The 13,712-nt window shown below is 45.5% G+C and overlaps 1 protein-coding gene across 1 annotated transcript in view; it reads right to left on the minus strand.

Moving 5' to 3' along the window:
- Positions 1 to 13,712, minus strand: part of ENPP6 (ectonucleotide pyrophosphatase/phosphodiesterase 6) — a 108,422-nt gene that overhangs the window by 16,988 nt on the left and 77,722 nt on the right. The window contains exons 3-6 of the mRNA XM_021694227.1: positions 12,211 to 12,322; positions 4,646 to 4,787; positions 3,734 to 3,913; positions 733 to 870 (exon numbers count right to left, since the gene is read on the minus strand). Of these exons, the coding sequence (XP_021549902.1) occupies positions 733 to 870; positions 3,734 to 3,913; positions 4,646 to 4,787; positions 12,211 to 12,322 (572 nt within the window). The remainder of the gene's footprint in view (positions 1 to 732; positions 871 to 3,733; positions 3,914 to 4,645; positions 4,788 to 12,210; positions 12,323 to 13,712) is intronic.

The raw sequence follows: 13,712 nt of genomic DNA on the forward strand, positions 1-13,712 counted from the left end.
CCAACGACCCCCATGTGCCAACACCTGCCATTCTCTTTCACCCTGAAGGCTGGTCTCTTTGCAAGCCATCTTCAAACTCATGTCTATGATAAAGCCCGCCCTCTCCGTCAACTGATTCTAGATCGGCCTTGACCACAGTTCCCCTGAAGGCCAGGGCCCTCCCACACTGGCCCGTGATCAGAAGTTGATCCAAGAGCCTGGTGAGCTTGCAGTCAAGGCAGGCGGGCAGGAGCTGCTGAAGTCATTCGTGTGTGAGGCAATGAGGGTTTGGATCCCAAACACAAGATAATCTCCTCTGCAAAATCAAGTTGGCTAACTGGGGAACGGGGTTGGCTGGAGTTGTGTTTGCCAAACATTTCTCTTAAAGGTGAAAGCAAAGCTGAGCCTCTCCCTGATTTTCACTGCCCTGAAGCGATTGCTTTGGTTCACAGTAATTGTTGCACTTTAAACTGAATAGGTTACATTGTAAGCCTGGGTAATTGAGTTAAGGGCAGTTTGTTAATATATTGAGTCTGGAGCCACTAAGTCTAAACTGTGACTCTGGGTCCACGTCTATGGTGTGTGTCTACAAAGCCACCTGACCAAGTCTTTGGCATCTCTAAAGGTGGAAGTGAGGCCATGAAGGACACTTAAGTGAAAACAAAATCCTTTAAGTGCAAAAGCAGAGTAATTATTTACCTTTGGGTGTTTGATAGAATTTGTATAATGAACACGTCATAATTCTATAATTACCTCAGTTATGAACCATCCTTCATCAGCCACTAGGGTCAAAGGAGAGACAAATTTCCCTTTCTTGTAATAGAACCTGCTTGGTATGGCTTCTTTCTCGTAGATGGTCATGTGTTCCACTGTTCTCAGTTTGTTATATATCTGCAAAGACAAAAGAGTCACCAGTTTGGCATTCTCTTTCTTAACTATGTGTGAACATTTATTGCACCTAGAGGAGAGGGAGAACTTTATGGACCAAAGAAAGAAATGACCAAAACACCTGCCAGGTTTGACTACATAAGAATGAGAAACTTTTGTATGTCTCAGAAAACAAGGTGGCTTCATCTCGTAAGGCTGAAGATCCACACACCCCATGATCTAGTAAGGTAGCCCCTAGGGACCTAGCGGGAACCCTTCCCACTCGTGCACCGGGAGACACATAGAGGGATAGAGACTGCAGACTCAACAGCCCAAATGCCCAGCAACAGTGGAAGGGAGAGATGACTCATGTGGTTCTGTGGTGGGATACTATACAGCAGCGAAGAGAGGCGAATTACACCTACACAGAACACCTGCAAGCATCGCAGGGCTCTCAGTTTGAGAAGCAAAATAAAGCAAGTTGCAGAAGAATACAGACAGGGTTATTATTATTATTATTATGCGAAGTTCAAGTAACTATAAAACTAAAGAACACACATGATAAAACGATAAAGGCTATTATGGAAATAACTTATAATTTAAGAGAGTAGCTTCCTTTGATGGGGCAGGAAAGGTGGTGGGGTTTGGGAAGGATATACAAGAGATACCGTTATCAACGGTAATGTCCTACTTCTTAGATGTTTAGTAAATATAAGGCGCCCCTTTATACTTTTCAGTATTTTATAATAATTTGTCTACTCAGTAGTTAATAAATTACAAAAGCTTATATACGTCAAAAATGCTATAGTAAAATTAAAAGGCAAATGAGGAATTGGTCCACCTGCTGTTAAATGCCACAAGATCAAAGGGAGAGGATTTGCTCTTGACCTAGAGCATGTCTTTCCTACACCTGAATCTTAAAAGTATTAGTAATTGTCTGCCGTTCATTACACTACTAATTTCATGATGAGGGTGTAAACTCTGTACATATTTCCAATATTTAGCAGCAGATTAAATATTTATGGCTGACATTAAAATCAACTGGCTGATGTTGACTTGTTGGCCCTCAGGCAAATCAGACACATATTCCTGGGTAGAACTGAATGTAAAATTGAGTTTTTCAACTCAGATCTGGAGAATAATTAGCCTTCAGGCTTTTTAGTAGAGAGTTTCTGATGACCCCACGAGTTATGATTTCCTACTTGAGAAAATCCATAGTTCTTAAGGAAAGTAGGATGCGTTTGCAGGAAGATTTTGGATACGTGAAAAATCTGATGACACATACCAGGTCTCACAAACTGTTGTGTCCGTCACATGACGAACTGTCACCCAAACACAGCCCCCATTCTTGAATAATCCACCAACTGCTTCTGGCTTTCATGAACGTCGTGCTGGAAGAAGCTCTTCCCAGCTCGTAAGCTGCTGATGCTCAAGCATTCTGGAGGCAGCATGTCCCTGAGCGCCAAGTTGGAAATGCAGATTATCTTCCTTGCCAAGAAAACAGAACTTCTTTGCAAGAAGCCACTTTCTGTGGGACCTGCCAATGTGTAGAGTATTCCTCCCGGCTTCATATTAAGGGATTTCATGGGGCTGCTGTACCAATGGTCAGCACCTCTACTTCCTGACCATGGAACTTGAGAAAAAGGGACGTCCACCTAGGAAATGGGACAAGGCTGGGAGGAGTGGCGTTCTTGGCAACTGTGCTGCTCAACCCCCAGACAGATCTCAGACTTTCTTATGGTAGTGGGCAAGAGGAGGTCAAAAGGGCCAGTGGAGAGACCCCGGCCTCCTGCACGCAGTGTCCATCCATACCAAAGAGCGTCTGTTGTCAACCACATCCTTGCTGTGAGGATAGGTGGAGGTGTCAGGCCCTCCCTAGGCCAATTCCTGGGACCCTGGGGTTGGCACCTCCACGGGCAGCAGTCTCTCTCTGAAGAGACCCGCTACCTGGTCCAGAGCACGAAATTGTCTCTGGGAGTGGGCAGAAGACCCAGAGCTTGCCCTGGCATGTGACGAGGCAACATGGGGCGAAGCAGGTGGACAAAGATGCTGCTTGTTCCTCATTTCCCCATCATGATTTACCAAGTACTGCAGATAATTATGGTTTGGAGAGAAGGGTAAGTAAAGTCTAGCTATCTCAGAGTGCTCAGTTCCTGGAGGGCAGTGACTGTGGGGAGCACCCTCTTGGGAACCGCCCCTGTGATGATGATCATTGTAATAAGTGGCACATACATCGTCCTTGAGGTGGGCCCAGCATGCTTCTGTGGGTTTACCAGCAGCCCAGGAGGGCAGCTATGATGGCATCGCCAACCGCATGGACTCAGAAGAAGTAGAGGGTCCGGGACAGGGAGCTATGGGTTACCAGTCCATGATCAGGCTGGGATTTGCACCTAAGCAGCGTGCCTCCTCAGATAAGGAGCTGACGCATGGCACCCACGGCCTCAGCCCCTATTCATTCATCGCCTTCTTATCTCCAGTTCCCTTACGAAAACAGATCAGATGGGCAGCTTTGTTCCAGGGAAAGAGCATTCTCTGTATGCATCTGATATCCCCCAGGTTTGCCTGAGAAGTGCCGCATTTGGGCCAACAATAAAATAGCCCTACTAAAAGGCTAAGAGCTTAACATGCTAAGCACCGCACATCATTTATCTCATTTGATTTCCACTAACATCCGTGCAGTGGATACCATCATGCCCATTTCAGAGAAGAGCAGACAGACACAGGAGGATGAGCAATTTGGCAGAGGTCAAGGGAGCAGCAAAGTAGGTCAGATGCCTCGGGAGGCCCAGCTCCGGCACAGCTCTCTACTTCAGTGCTAAAGCCCCAGGGCAAAGACCAAGCTCAGAGTGATCATCCATCCGCCTCCCCGCCTTATGGCGCTTCTTGCCTCAGAGTGTTTCCCAGGGGCTGGCCAGAGGCTCACGACAGGTCCTCGGTCCTTCACTTGCTGCAGGTCGTTCAGGCTGATGTACTTATTCAGCTCGATCACTTTGTCCATCCAGAAAATGTCAGTCATTCCATGATCTGAGAAGATGATGACATTGAGGTGGTCCTGCAGCTCCCGCTCCTGTAGGTGGACAAAAGCCGTCAGGTCAGCTCCCAGGCAGAGATGCGCTCACTCTGGAAGGTCTTGTAAACAAGTGTTTTAAACTGTAAGTTATGGGGGAAAGGATACTTCCTCAATCATAAACTTTTCTGCCCTGATGGGACCCGTGGGACATCACCATAGAAGCACTTCGAGGAGGGCGAGGTGAAAGCACATCCCCTTTCCAGTAGTGCTAGAAATCATCCCTCCTGGGCTTGAGCCATTCAAGCTACTTTCTCTGTTCTCATTTCCTTCCGCTCTTTCAGCAGACGTGTGTGATAAGACGGGAGCGGTCACCGACCCATTTTATAAACGTGGAAAATAAAGCCCACAAAAGTTTTACTTTGTTGAGAGTCATCCAGCAAGGGGGTGGGTGGCAGGATCAGGGACAGAACCCAGGTCTGGTCTCCATGCCCGCTTGAACCTGGTTCACAGACTTACTAGGTTTGGTAAAGAACTGGGCCATCTGGCCAGCTGAGCCAGGTAAGAATGCGAATCTGGTCATTTCAGTCCCGCTGGGCTGGTTGTAAAACAAGGGAGCTGCTGGTATCTGACAAGGGGTTGTGGGAAGAAAAGAGACCCACCCCAGCCTGGTGCTGACCTCGTCCACTAACACCAGGAAGAAGGAAAATGTTGAAGGGTTATGACAACCAAGGAAACTGACAGGAAGTGACAAGAGGGAAGATCAGCATCATGGTCCTTGGTTTCAGTTACCTGGATCCACTTGGTCATGTACTTCAGGACAGTGTCCACGGCTTTCAGGGCGTCTTTCCGCTGAGGCGACGAGGGGCCATAGTGGTGGCCTTCCACATCGATGCGCTCATGGTATATGGCTGCCACATCTGCCCGGCCACTCCTGGAGGGAGCAGAGTGAGAGACGCAGTTGAGGGAGGCCCTCACTGCTTTCTCCCCCCTCCACTCAGCAGTCCTCTGTGAAGGCACTGGCGTCCCCAGATCCCTGACCTGTGGGCCAGGCAAAACTGACACCTTAAAATGATCACGGTGATCTCTAAGGGAGGAAACACGACTACGGCATCAAGACATGCCAGTCCTGAGCACCTCAGTGCAACAGTCAGAGAGCATGTTTATGGGGCATCTCCCCTCCGGGCTCATGTGGCATCGCTCGTTGTGCCCCAAGAGTTGGAAGGGCTGGAACAGGCAGAGGACAGTTCTCATAGCTCTACGCTACCACCCACTGCTGTCATAAGATCAGAACAACTAGAAGCAATCATTCAAATAATGACTTCGATTATTGCTGGACCTGAAGGAAGTGTCTAAATAAAACAGCAGACTGTGTGTTTAACCCACTGGCAAGAATAAGAGCAAGCTTTACCAGGGCAACCTGGGGGAGGCAAACAGGTTAGTGTTCAGCAGACACTTATTCTAATGGGGACATTTATTCTATGAAGGGCCAGCTCCAGTGTGGATATAGAGTGAATTCTAACAGTGACCACACTTCTCTGGGTCCCAGGAAGACGCTGGTTCTGGAGAAACTCTCCTTCTTGGCCAGAGTACTGATAATACTGATGATGGCAGAGTACTAATAATCCAAGCCCTTGATGCTGGGCTAAGAATGACCAGGAACAAGTGATCTCCATTGGAGTAGGAGGCCTGCGGAGTCAGGGAAGGGAGAAAAAAAATGCCGTGTAAGGCACCTCCTTCCTTCACGCAGTGCTCTCCACCGTCCCTCCTGCCCCAGCTCAAGCTTTGCCCACGACTTCTCCCAAAGCACCCGAGCTGAACAATGATCATGATGATGACGATGTTAATGGTGGGAGCCGTTATAGTAACTGACAAAAGTTGAAGTAATGCAAAAGAAATTACAGCTCATTCCTTTGCTTGGACTTTACAAGAGCTAATAGTTGATACTCTTGGTGGATTGCCTTATTTCTCTCGAAAAACTATATTTTAAAGACACACACACACAAATGAGATGGCATGGTGTCTTCCGATGTGGCTGCCCCAACACCTGGAACATGAGCAATAAAAGAATGTGAGTCCTCAGAGCCTGCTCTGCCTTGGGTCTTGCAATCCACAGAGGAGGGAAAATTGCCTCCCGGTAGTTCAGAGAGGGTGGTTTGCACGGCCAGAGTTAAAAACAGCTCCTACTCATCCTCCAGGTCTCAGGGGAGATGGTGGCCCTTCCAGGAAGTTGGCTCTGATGCCCCAGGCTCTGCTGGGCGGCCCTCCGGGTGCTCCTGCGGGCCCTCTAGGCTCATCTCCTGGTAATGCTCTTCCATGCCGGGCTGCAGTGGCCTGCTGATGTTCCTTCGTCCTCTCTAAGCTGTGAATTCTTTGGGGGGGATGGCGATTCATCCTCCACTGTAGCTCAGTTGTAGCCTACTGTATTTGGCATACAGTTGGAGCTCTATAACAGTTGAAAGTATACTAATAGTAAGCGCTCAATAAATGACAGTTGCTCTGGGTCAGGCACTATGTTGAAGGCTTTTCATTCATTATTTAATCCTCACAGCAACCCTTTAAGACAGGGATACATTGAACAGAGAGCTCAGTAGAGTTGCCTGCCTCACACAGCCAGTGAGAGATGGGACCAGGACTCAAACCCACGTTGGGCTGACTCCAAAACCCTGACGACAACCACTAAAAACTCTACGGCCCACACCAATGGGGCAGCATTCTGCTTAACCTTCTTATGGAAATGGTCCTTATTCTCTTATAAGACTCTTACCCTTCTTGACAGATAGCGCTCCATGTCTGTGGGTTGGGTGTGTCTTGGATTTCTGGAACTACTGTGGGAAGCGTCCCTATAGAAAAGCATCTGCACATTTTGCAGATGGGGAAATAGGCCAGAACGGATTCTAGGACTTGCTCAAGGTCTCACAGAGACATAGCTAGAACTGGAAACGTGAATCTCCAAGATCAGAACATTCTACCAGCCTGGGCTTTTGAAAGTCCGCATCTACTACATTCACTACACTGGGGCGGTTTTCAGGGGATAATCTGATTAGCATCTTCCTTCATTAGGGTCATACTTGCCAAGACGGCACGTCCTTTAATGATGCTGTGATGTTCTACTGTGTACCCTGAGGGGCATTTCATTTATGTTTTTGAGAGCACATTGGTTTCAAGTTAAGTGAAATTGCTAGTCAAGTGTTTTCTCTTTTTAGAACACAACAAACCGGCCCTTCTTTAACAAATGCCACCCTTCTCCACAATGGGGACTGGGTTAGGTGTTTTTCAAAAGTGATATTATCATTATTCATACTCGCTAATGTGTGAGTGACTCATCCATCTATAGACAGCAGAGAACAAAAAGTCACTGCAGGGGCCTGCAAGGCTGTGGGTGGTGGGGAAAAGTTCTCGCTAGGTAATGGCACTTTCATACACATCCCTAAACTTTTGTGAGGCCCGTGTTCATTACACTGATGAATACAGTGGAACCTTCCATAAAATCTTTCCCTCAGATGAGCCTCAGCCTTTAGCTGCTTTATGCAGTTGAATCTGTAGCTCCCCAGATGTGCGGATTCATGCAATGTATCCAGTGTTCAAGTGTGCACACTTCCAGGGTGGGGCCTGCATGGGGGGAGAATTGCACAAACAGGCTGACCGTTGCATTAAAGTTCAATGACGTGCTTTTAGGTCACTGCATTGTAGATACTTCCCTTAACGCAGCAACCACTTGGCTGGTTTCTTTCAGGCTCTGCACCATATCTAAAAATCTCTGTGTGATCAGGGACCCCGTATCACAGATTTACCTGATGGCTTTCTTTGAAGGAGCTGTCAACCCCAGGTGCCAGGAACACTGGATTTGGGATGCTGGCGATTCAGGGATTTATGCACGTGACTTTGGAAAAGACTTCTAGGTTGGAGTTTCGTCGATTCATTAGGGACCCGAGTCTTCAAGGGCTGAGCACTCTCGCCTGTTTGGAGTTCAGCGGACAGATTCTTGGTCGCCAGGTGTTTTCCACATGGATCTGGTCTCCATCACAGGTCAGCTCATTTGTAATGGAGTGGTTGGGTGAGGAGCGATGGGTGGAAATGCCTGCAGACCTATGGTTGGCCATTTATAATTTATAGCTTTAGGGGTCCAGGAACTGAGCCAAAGACATGTGGCTGTCAGCCCAGCACTTGAGAGCTGCAAGGAGCCCCCAGCCCCAGGCTTTCAGGGACACCCAGGTCCTCCATCATCTTAGGATGTTGTCCAGATCTCTTTTCAATGTAAAAGTTCATAACCTCACATCCATTTCCTCACCGAAGTGAGTTGGAAAGAGAAGGCTTAGGGAGAGAGAAATGGGGGGCAATTTGAAGGGATGGTTGAAGTTATCAACTGTTAAGAAAAATTATCTAAAACTTAGAAATTAGGCCCCCAAAACAGCTGCCTGTCATTCCTGTGTCCTACAAGAACAGTGTCTGATAAACTTGTTTACAGGTCACCAGACTTTATGACCAACTTGAGCCCGGAATGTGTAAACTTAGCTGTCAACTTGTAGGAAACCAGTAAGATGAAGGTTATTTTTGCCTGATGGAGAAAGCAGTCCCAAAGATCACGGTCTGATTGTCCTCTAAGTCGTGAAGCATTTCTGCATCTCACAATAATCGTATGCCATCGTCCTCCATCATTCTTTTCCTTCACGTGTGTGTTTCTCATATTCTCTGTTTAACCAGCCTGGTCGTCCCTGGATTCCCTCAGCAATAAAGGAATTTGAACCTCAGCATAATTCTCATATACATATGTAGTGAGCACATGACAGAGGCTTAATTTTGGAAAATTATACATTGATAGGGTATTGGAATTAGACAAATCTGACCATTGGTACAGCAGCCCCATGAAATCCCTTAATATGAAGCCGGGAGGAATACTCTACACATTGGCAGGTCCCACAGAAAGTGGCTTCTTGCAAAGAAGTTCTGTTTTCTTGGCAATGGCGATAGCGCCTTTGACACAATGCTGGCAGGTGTGTGTTGAAGACATGAATTCTCTTCGCCCTCTCCTTTCTTCTACGCTGGAGTTTGTCTAGGTGCCGAGGTAGCGTCTACCATGGATATGACTTGGGTCAATAAAGCTTTATGAGCCCTGGATGGCAATGCCCAGATCAAACATGGAAATTGGACTAGCCCTTCTACAGAACCATGCAGCTTCTTGGCTGAGCCGGACCCTTTGCCGAAATGTTGTCCATAGGTCAATCTTAACTGCCTTCTTTCAAAAGCATATCTATCCTGTATCCCGTTCTCTCTGCCTCTCAGAATAATAGCAGAGTGGAAAAGACACTCTATAAGCAGTACTGATCAGGAGAAATGCCTGTGTGTGCCCACATGCATATGCATGCCTGTGTTCGCACACTTGTGTGAACTCTAAGCACTCCTCAAATTATAGCTGGGAATTTGAGATAGAGCTGAGCAGAAACCAAGAGGTAAGCTATGGAGTCTAAAACTTGCTCCTTGTTTTGGGGCTATCTGATGGAAAGATAAATAATTAATACATCTTTGCCTAAGCATACACACCAAGAGAATTCATAATTCCTTTGAGTCACATTCTTACATGAATAAAGCTGCTACATGTAAAGTGGTCTTAACTGTGTTGGCCCACAAATGTCAATCCTTTATTTTACTTTGTAAGAAGGTAATGAGACATGTTCTAAAAATGCATAGGTTAGGGGCGCTTGGGTGGCTCAGTTGGCTAAGGGTCCAACTCTTGGTTTCGGCTCAGGTCATGATCTCAGGGAGGTGAGATCGAACTCCTCATCGGGCTCTGCGTTGGGTGTGGAACCCGCTTAAGATTCTCTTTCTTCTTCTCCCCCTACTTCTCCCTGCCCCCACTCTAAATCAATCAATCAATCAATCTATCTATCTGTATAGGTTGTTTATAGAAGGTGCCTTCTTTTTCTTTGCAAGAGAGCCTAAATTATCTTACTGCTTTCCACAGGCAATCAGTATCATCTGGCCTATTGCTTTTCTTCTCTTTTTTCTCTCTGTCTCATTTCAAGCCCTAACTAGTTTTAGAAATGGTGGATCTCCATCTTTCCAACTACTATTCACAGGGGATGTTTCTGGTGGCCCTGTTAACTTTGACAGTATGAAGACCCCACAAGACGATTGCACTGGCCTGGTTCCATCCTTCCTAGGCCTTCACTCCTCAACTGCAGAAACATCATTCACTGGTAGATTATGTGAATGTCATCCCCTGGGAGTTCAAGGCCATTTATGTAGACCATAGTATGAATGGTGCCAATTGAACAATATGGTGGTATCAGGTCACACCAGATAGAGGCCTAGCCCGAGGCCACTTTCCTGGGCCTCCAGTTCTTGGTAGCCTTTTCTGTCTAGGGGAGCCCAATGCCTTTGCTAAACACACATACACACAAAGATACACACACACATATACATACTACCACCTCACCCCCCACCACCAACCTCCCCCTTTCTAAATGCTGTGCTCTAAGGTAAAGATGTTATTCCCCAGTGTTCCAGAGCTTTGTCATGTTGCTTGAAAAGGGAAAAAGAAAAACTTCTCTAGAAACAGAGAAACAGAAACTTCCCTAGGAAACAGAGCCCAGCACTCATTCCTCCAGCATGCTGCTATACCTCAAGACAAGGAAGTCTGCTTGGATGGGCTGGCTTGCCAGCCCTGGCTAACCTGAGCCTCTTGGGACTCTGTGGCTCTCCACCTGTTGCATCACTGGGTTGTGTACAGTGAGTGACCATTCAATTCTCAAGGCAAGATGAATGTGAAAAAGATTACCCTCCCAAATAGAGCATTGGGTTATTTGGAGGTATTTGTATGACAACTATGTTCTAAATGTTCCTATTTAGCATGGCAATAAGCTGTAGGGGTGGCCAGCACTTTGGATATGTTGGAAACAGCACTGTATAGACACAGAGCTATTCCAGAGTTCTAGCTCTGCTCATCTGCTGTGCGTGTGGTGCTCTTCAGCTTTGCACAAACTAGTTTGTAACACGATATTCTAGTTTATCATGTGTGTGTGGTTTTCCAGCACTTGTGGGCAAGGAAAAGAAAGCAGAGTAGGTAGGAGACAGGATCATATAACACACATGATTTACAAACCATATGTTGAAGACTATTTATTCAATAGTTAATAATATTTATTTAAAGTTCATTCCAGACCTTGTCCCTTCCCTCTTCCCTCCAGAAAAAAAATCTCAACTTTTAAATTTGTTACATCTCAGTTTTTAAGTATTTCAAACCTATTTCCTCTCCAATCTGTCAGAGCTTGAGCCTTCTTGCGCCTCAAAGGCCCATCTTAATGGGTTTCATGGAAGTGGAATTATTCCAAGAAGGAACGGAGGGAGGGGTATTGTTTTCTCCTTGTGCAGTTCTGTGGGGGTGACTTGTTCCCCGCAATGTTTGGGGTGGTGATGGCAAGAATGGGATTCATAATTGGTCAGCTCTATATCTGGGGCTATCTTAGCTATAGGCCAATTCATGTGGTTACTGCTGGTGAGTAGTACACAGTGCCTGGGATATGGTGGCCCTCGGAGGCTGCCCAGCTTGAAAACAGGCTCTTTCTCCTGGGAGGATAACAGTCCCTCCTTGGTCTCCAAACTGATTACTATGGGTCTTCTGCCTTGACCCTACCCAGGAGATCCACTCAGTAGCCAAGGAGACCGCAAATCCAGCCCTCGAAATGTGAGAGCCCCCAACATCTTTAGCTTCTTGGTTGCTAATTACTCAGGTAGACCCCAGCTGGTCTCCTATCTTGACTTCCATATCTAGCGATTTCTGAGACTGCCTTGAGGCTTTCTCCTGACCTTTCTTGTTGATCAGTTTCCCTGACAGGCTCTCGTGTGCTGTTTAAGACACCATTAATGATTTTTGCATTTTTAAAGTTCTGTGTCATTGCTCCATGTGGGAGGAAGAAAAAGGTTCTATGTTCTACGTGTTTCATACATTACCGAGAAGAGGGTAGATTAGGCAATTTTTTCAAATTTACTTCACCACAGATCCCCCCTTCTTGCCAAATAATAACATTTTATGAAATACAAGCATTCACTAAATCTTAATTAGAGAGATGTTGACATTCGTATTGCTTCTCTATTGTCCATCAACATAAAGAAGAAAGTCCCAAACACTTGAGGACTTTCTTGCTCTCCATTCAACATTTACAGAGAGTGCCCCTACCTGAAACGACTCACTCACAATTATTCTCTGGTAGCAGGTAACAGTCATCATGCAAGAGACTAATCATATCTCTGAGACATTATTCCACCTGTACCAAGCCTTCTTAATTCACTTTAGCATTCATTATTGGTCCTGGAAACAATGAAGAACAATGGTATGACTAAAACCTTGGGACACTTACTTGAGGGAGTCAAGAGCATCGCTGACTGCATTGGCAAAATTGATATCCGTTGGGACGTTTTTATATTCTAGGCAGTAAGTAGGTCTGACCCCAAGAATCTCAACCTCACAGCCTGAGAAGGAAAAAGATGGTAAATGGTTACTTTCTTCAATAATAAAGTATATATATATATATAATATATATATATATATATTATATATATATATATAATATATATTATATATATATATATATAATAAAGGTAGGTTTTTGAGCTTATTTCAGGAAGCAAACACCATTAGTCAAAATAAAAATCTTTGTTCATTTTCATGAAATAACTTACTGCTGATAGGTGGTATATTTAACTGTAACTTTACTTAACAGGAGCAGAGGTTCTCAAATGTTGTTCCTATACAACACTGGCGTCCCATGATAGGGACTAACAAAAATTGGTTAATGTTTGTCTTTTCCAATTTGAAACAAAAATAATTCATACACAGAAAGGTCTCAATTAAAACTTTTTCCGATAGATTTTTCATAACTGCTGAGTCTTCTAGTGTGTTTTTGTCTATTCTAAAATCAAGTATTAGGTAGTATCTGATTAGTCCTGGAATAATAAAATAAAAATTTCAGTAGTCTAACTGGACTAGGAAATGCCACACTAAATTAGCAAGCCTAAAAATCACTGAATTAAAGCAGGGATTCTGAGACATGACTTTGCCTCTCCCAAAATGAAGTAAAAGATTTTTTTTAAAGGATTTTATTTATTTATTTTAGACAGAGAGAGCACGAGGGGGTGGAGAGGGTGGGGCAGGGAAGAGCAGAGGGTGAGGGACAATCAGACTCCTCCGTGTTGACTGCAGAGCCATACGTGGGGCTTGGTCCCATGAGCCTGAGATCATGACCTGAACCGCAATCAAGAGTCAGAGGCCCAACCAACTGAGCTTCCCAGGCGCCCCAAAATGAAGTAAAAGAATTAAGGGCATTCAAATGTTAGGAGCTGCTATGGCCTCAGCTTCACTGCCCCAGGCCCCTGGACAAGTAGAAGTAGTTGCTCTGAGGAAGAGACACCCAAACTTATTACCAAAATATAGGGCAGGAGAGGTATGAGCAAGTCTCAGTTTAAGTTAGTTGACTATTATTGGGCACCTACTATGAACTAGTCACTGTGTTCAGACATAGTGGAAACAAAAATGTGTCAGTCAGTGTCTTCATCCTGGAGCATCCCAGAATCTAGTCTAGTGGGAGGAGAAATTTGGGAAAATATTGTAATATGTGAAGTCTAAAATGAGGTGCACACTTAATGGTGTGGGATCTCAGATGAGGGACATCTACTTGAGGGATTATTCCTTCCTGGAAGCCTTCCTTGAATCCCCAGGTTGGGCTCAGTCTTATAGACTGCATTTGGCCAATGTGTCAGGGCATGGGGGTGGGGAAGGAAGGGACATCCCAAGCAAAGAGAGAAGCAGAAGCAAAAGTTCAGAGATGAGAAACAACAAGGTTAGTGTGGGGAACTATACACA

Source organism: Neomonachus schauinslandi, chromosome 2, assembly GCF_002201575.2.
Source record: "Neomonachus schauinslandi chromosome 2, ASM220157v2, whole genome shotgun sequence".
Classification (NCBI taxonomy): Eukaryota; Metazoa; Chordata; class Mammalia; order Carnivora; family Phocidae; genus Neomonachus; species Neomonachus schauinslandi.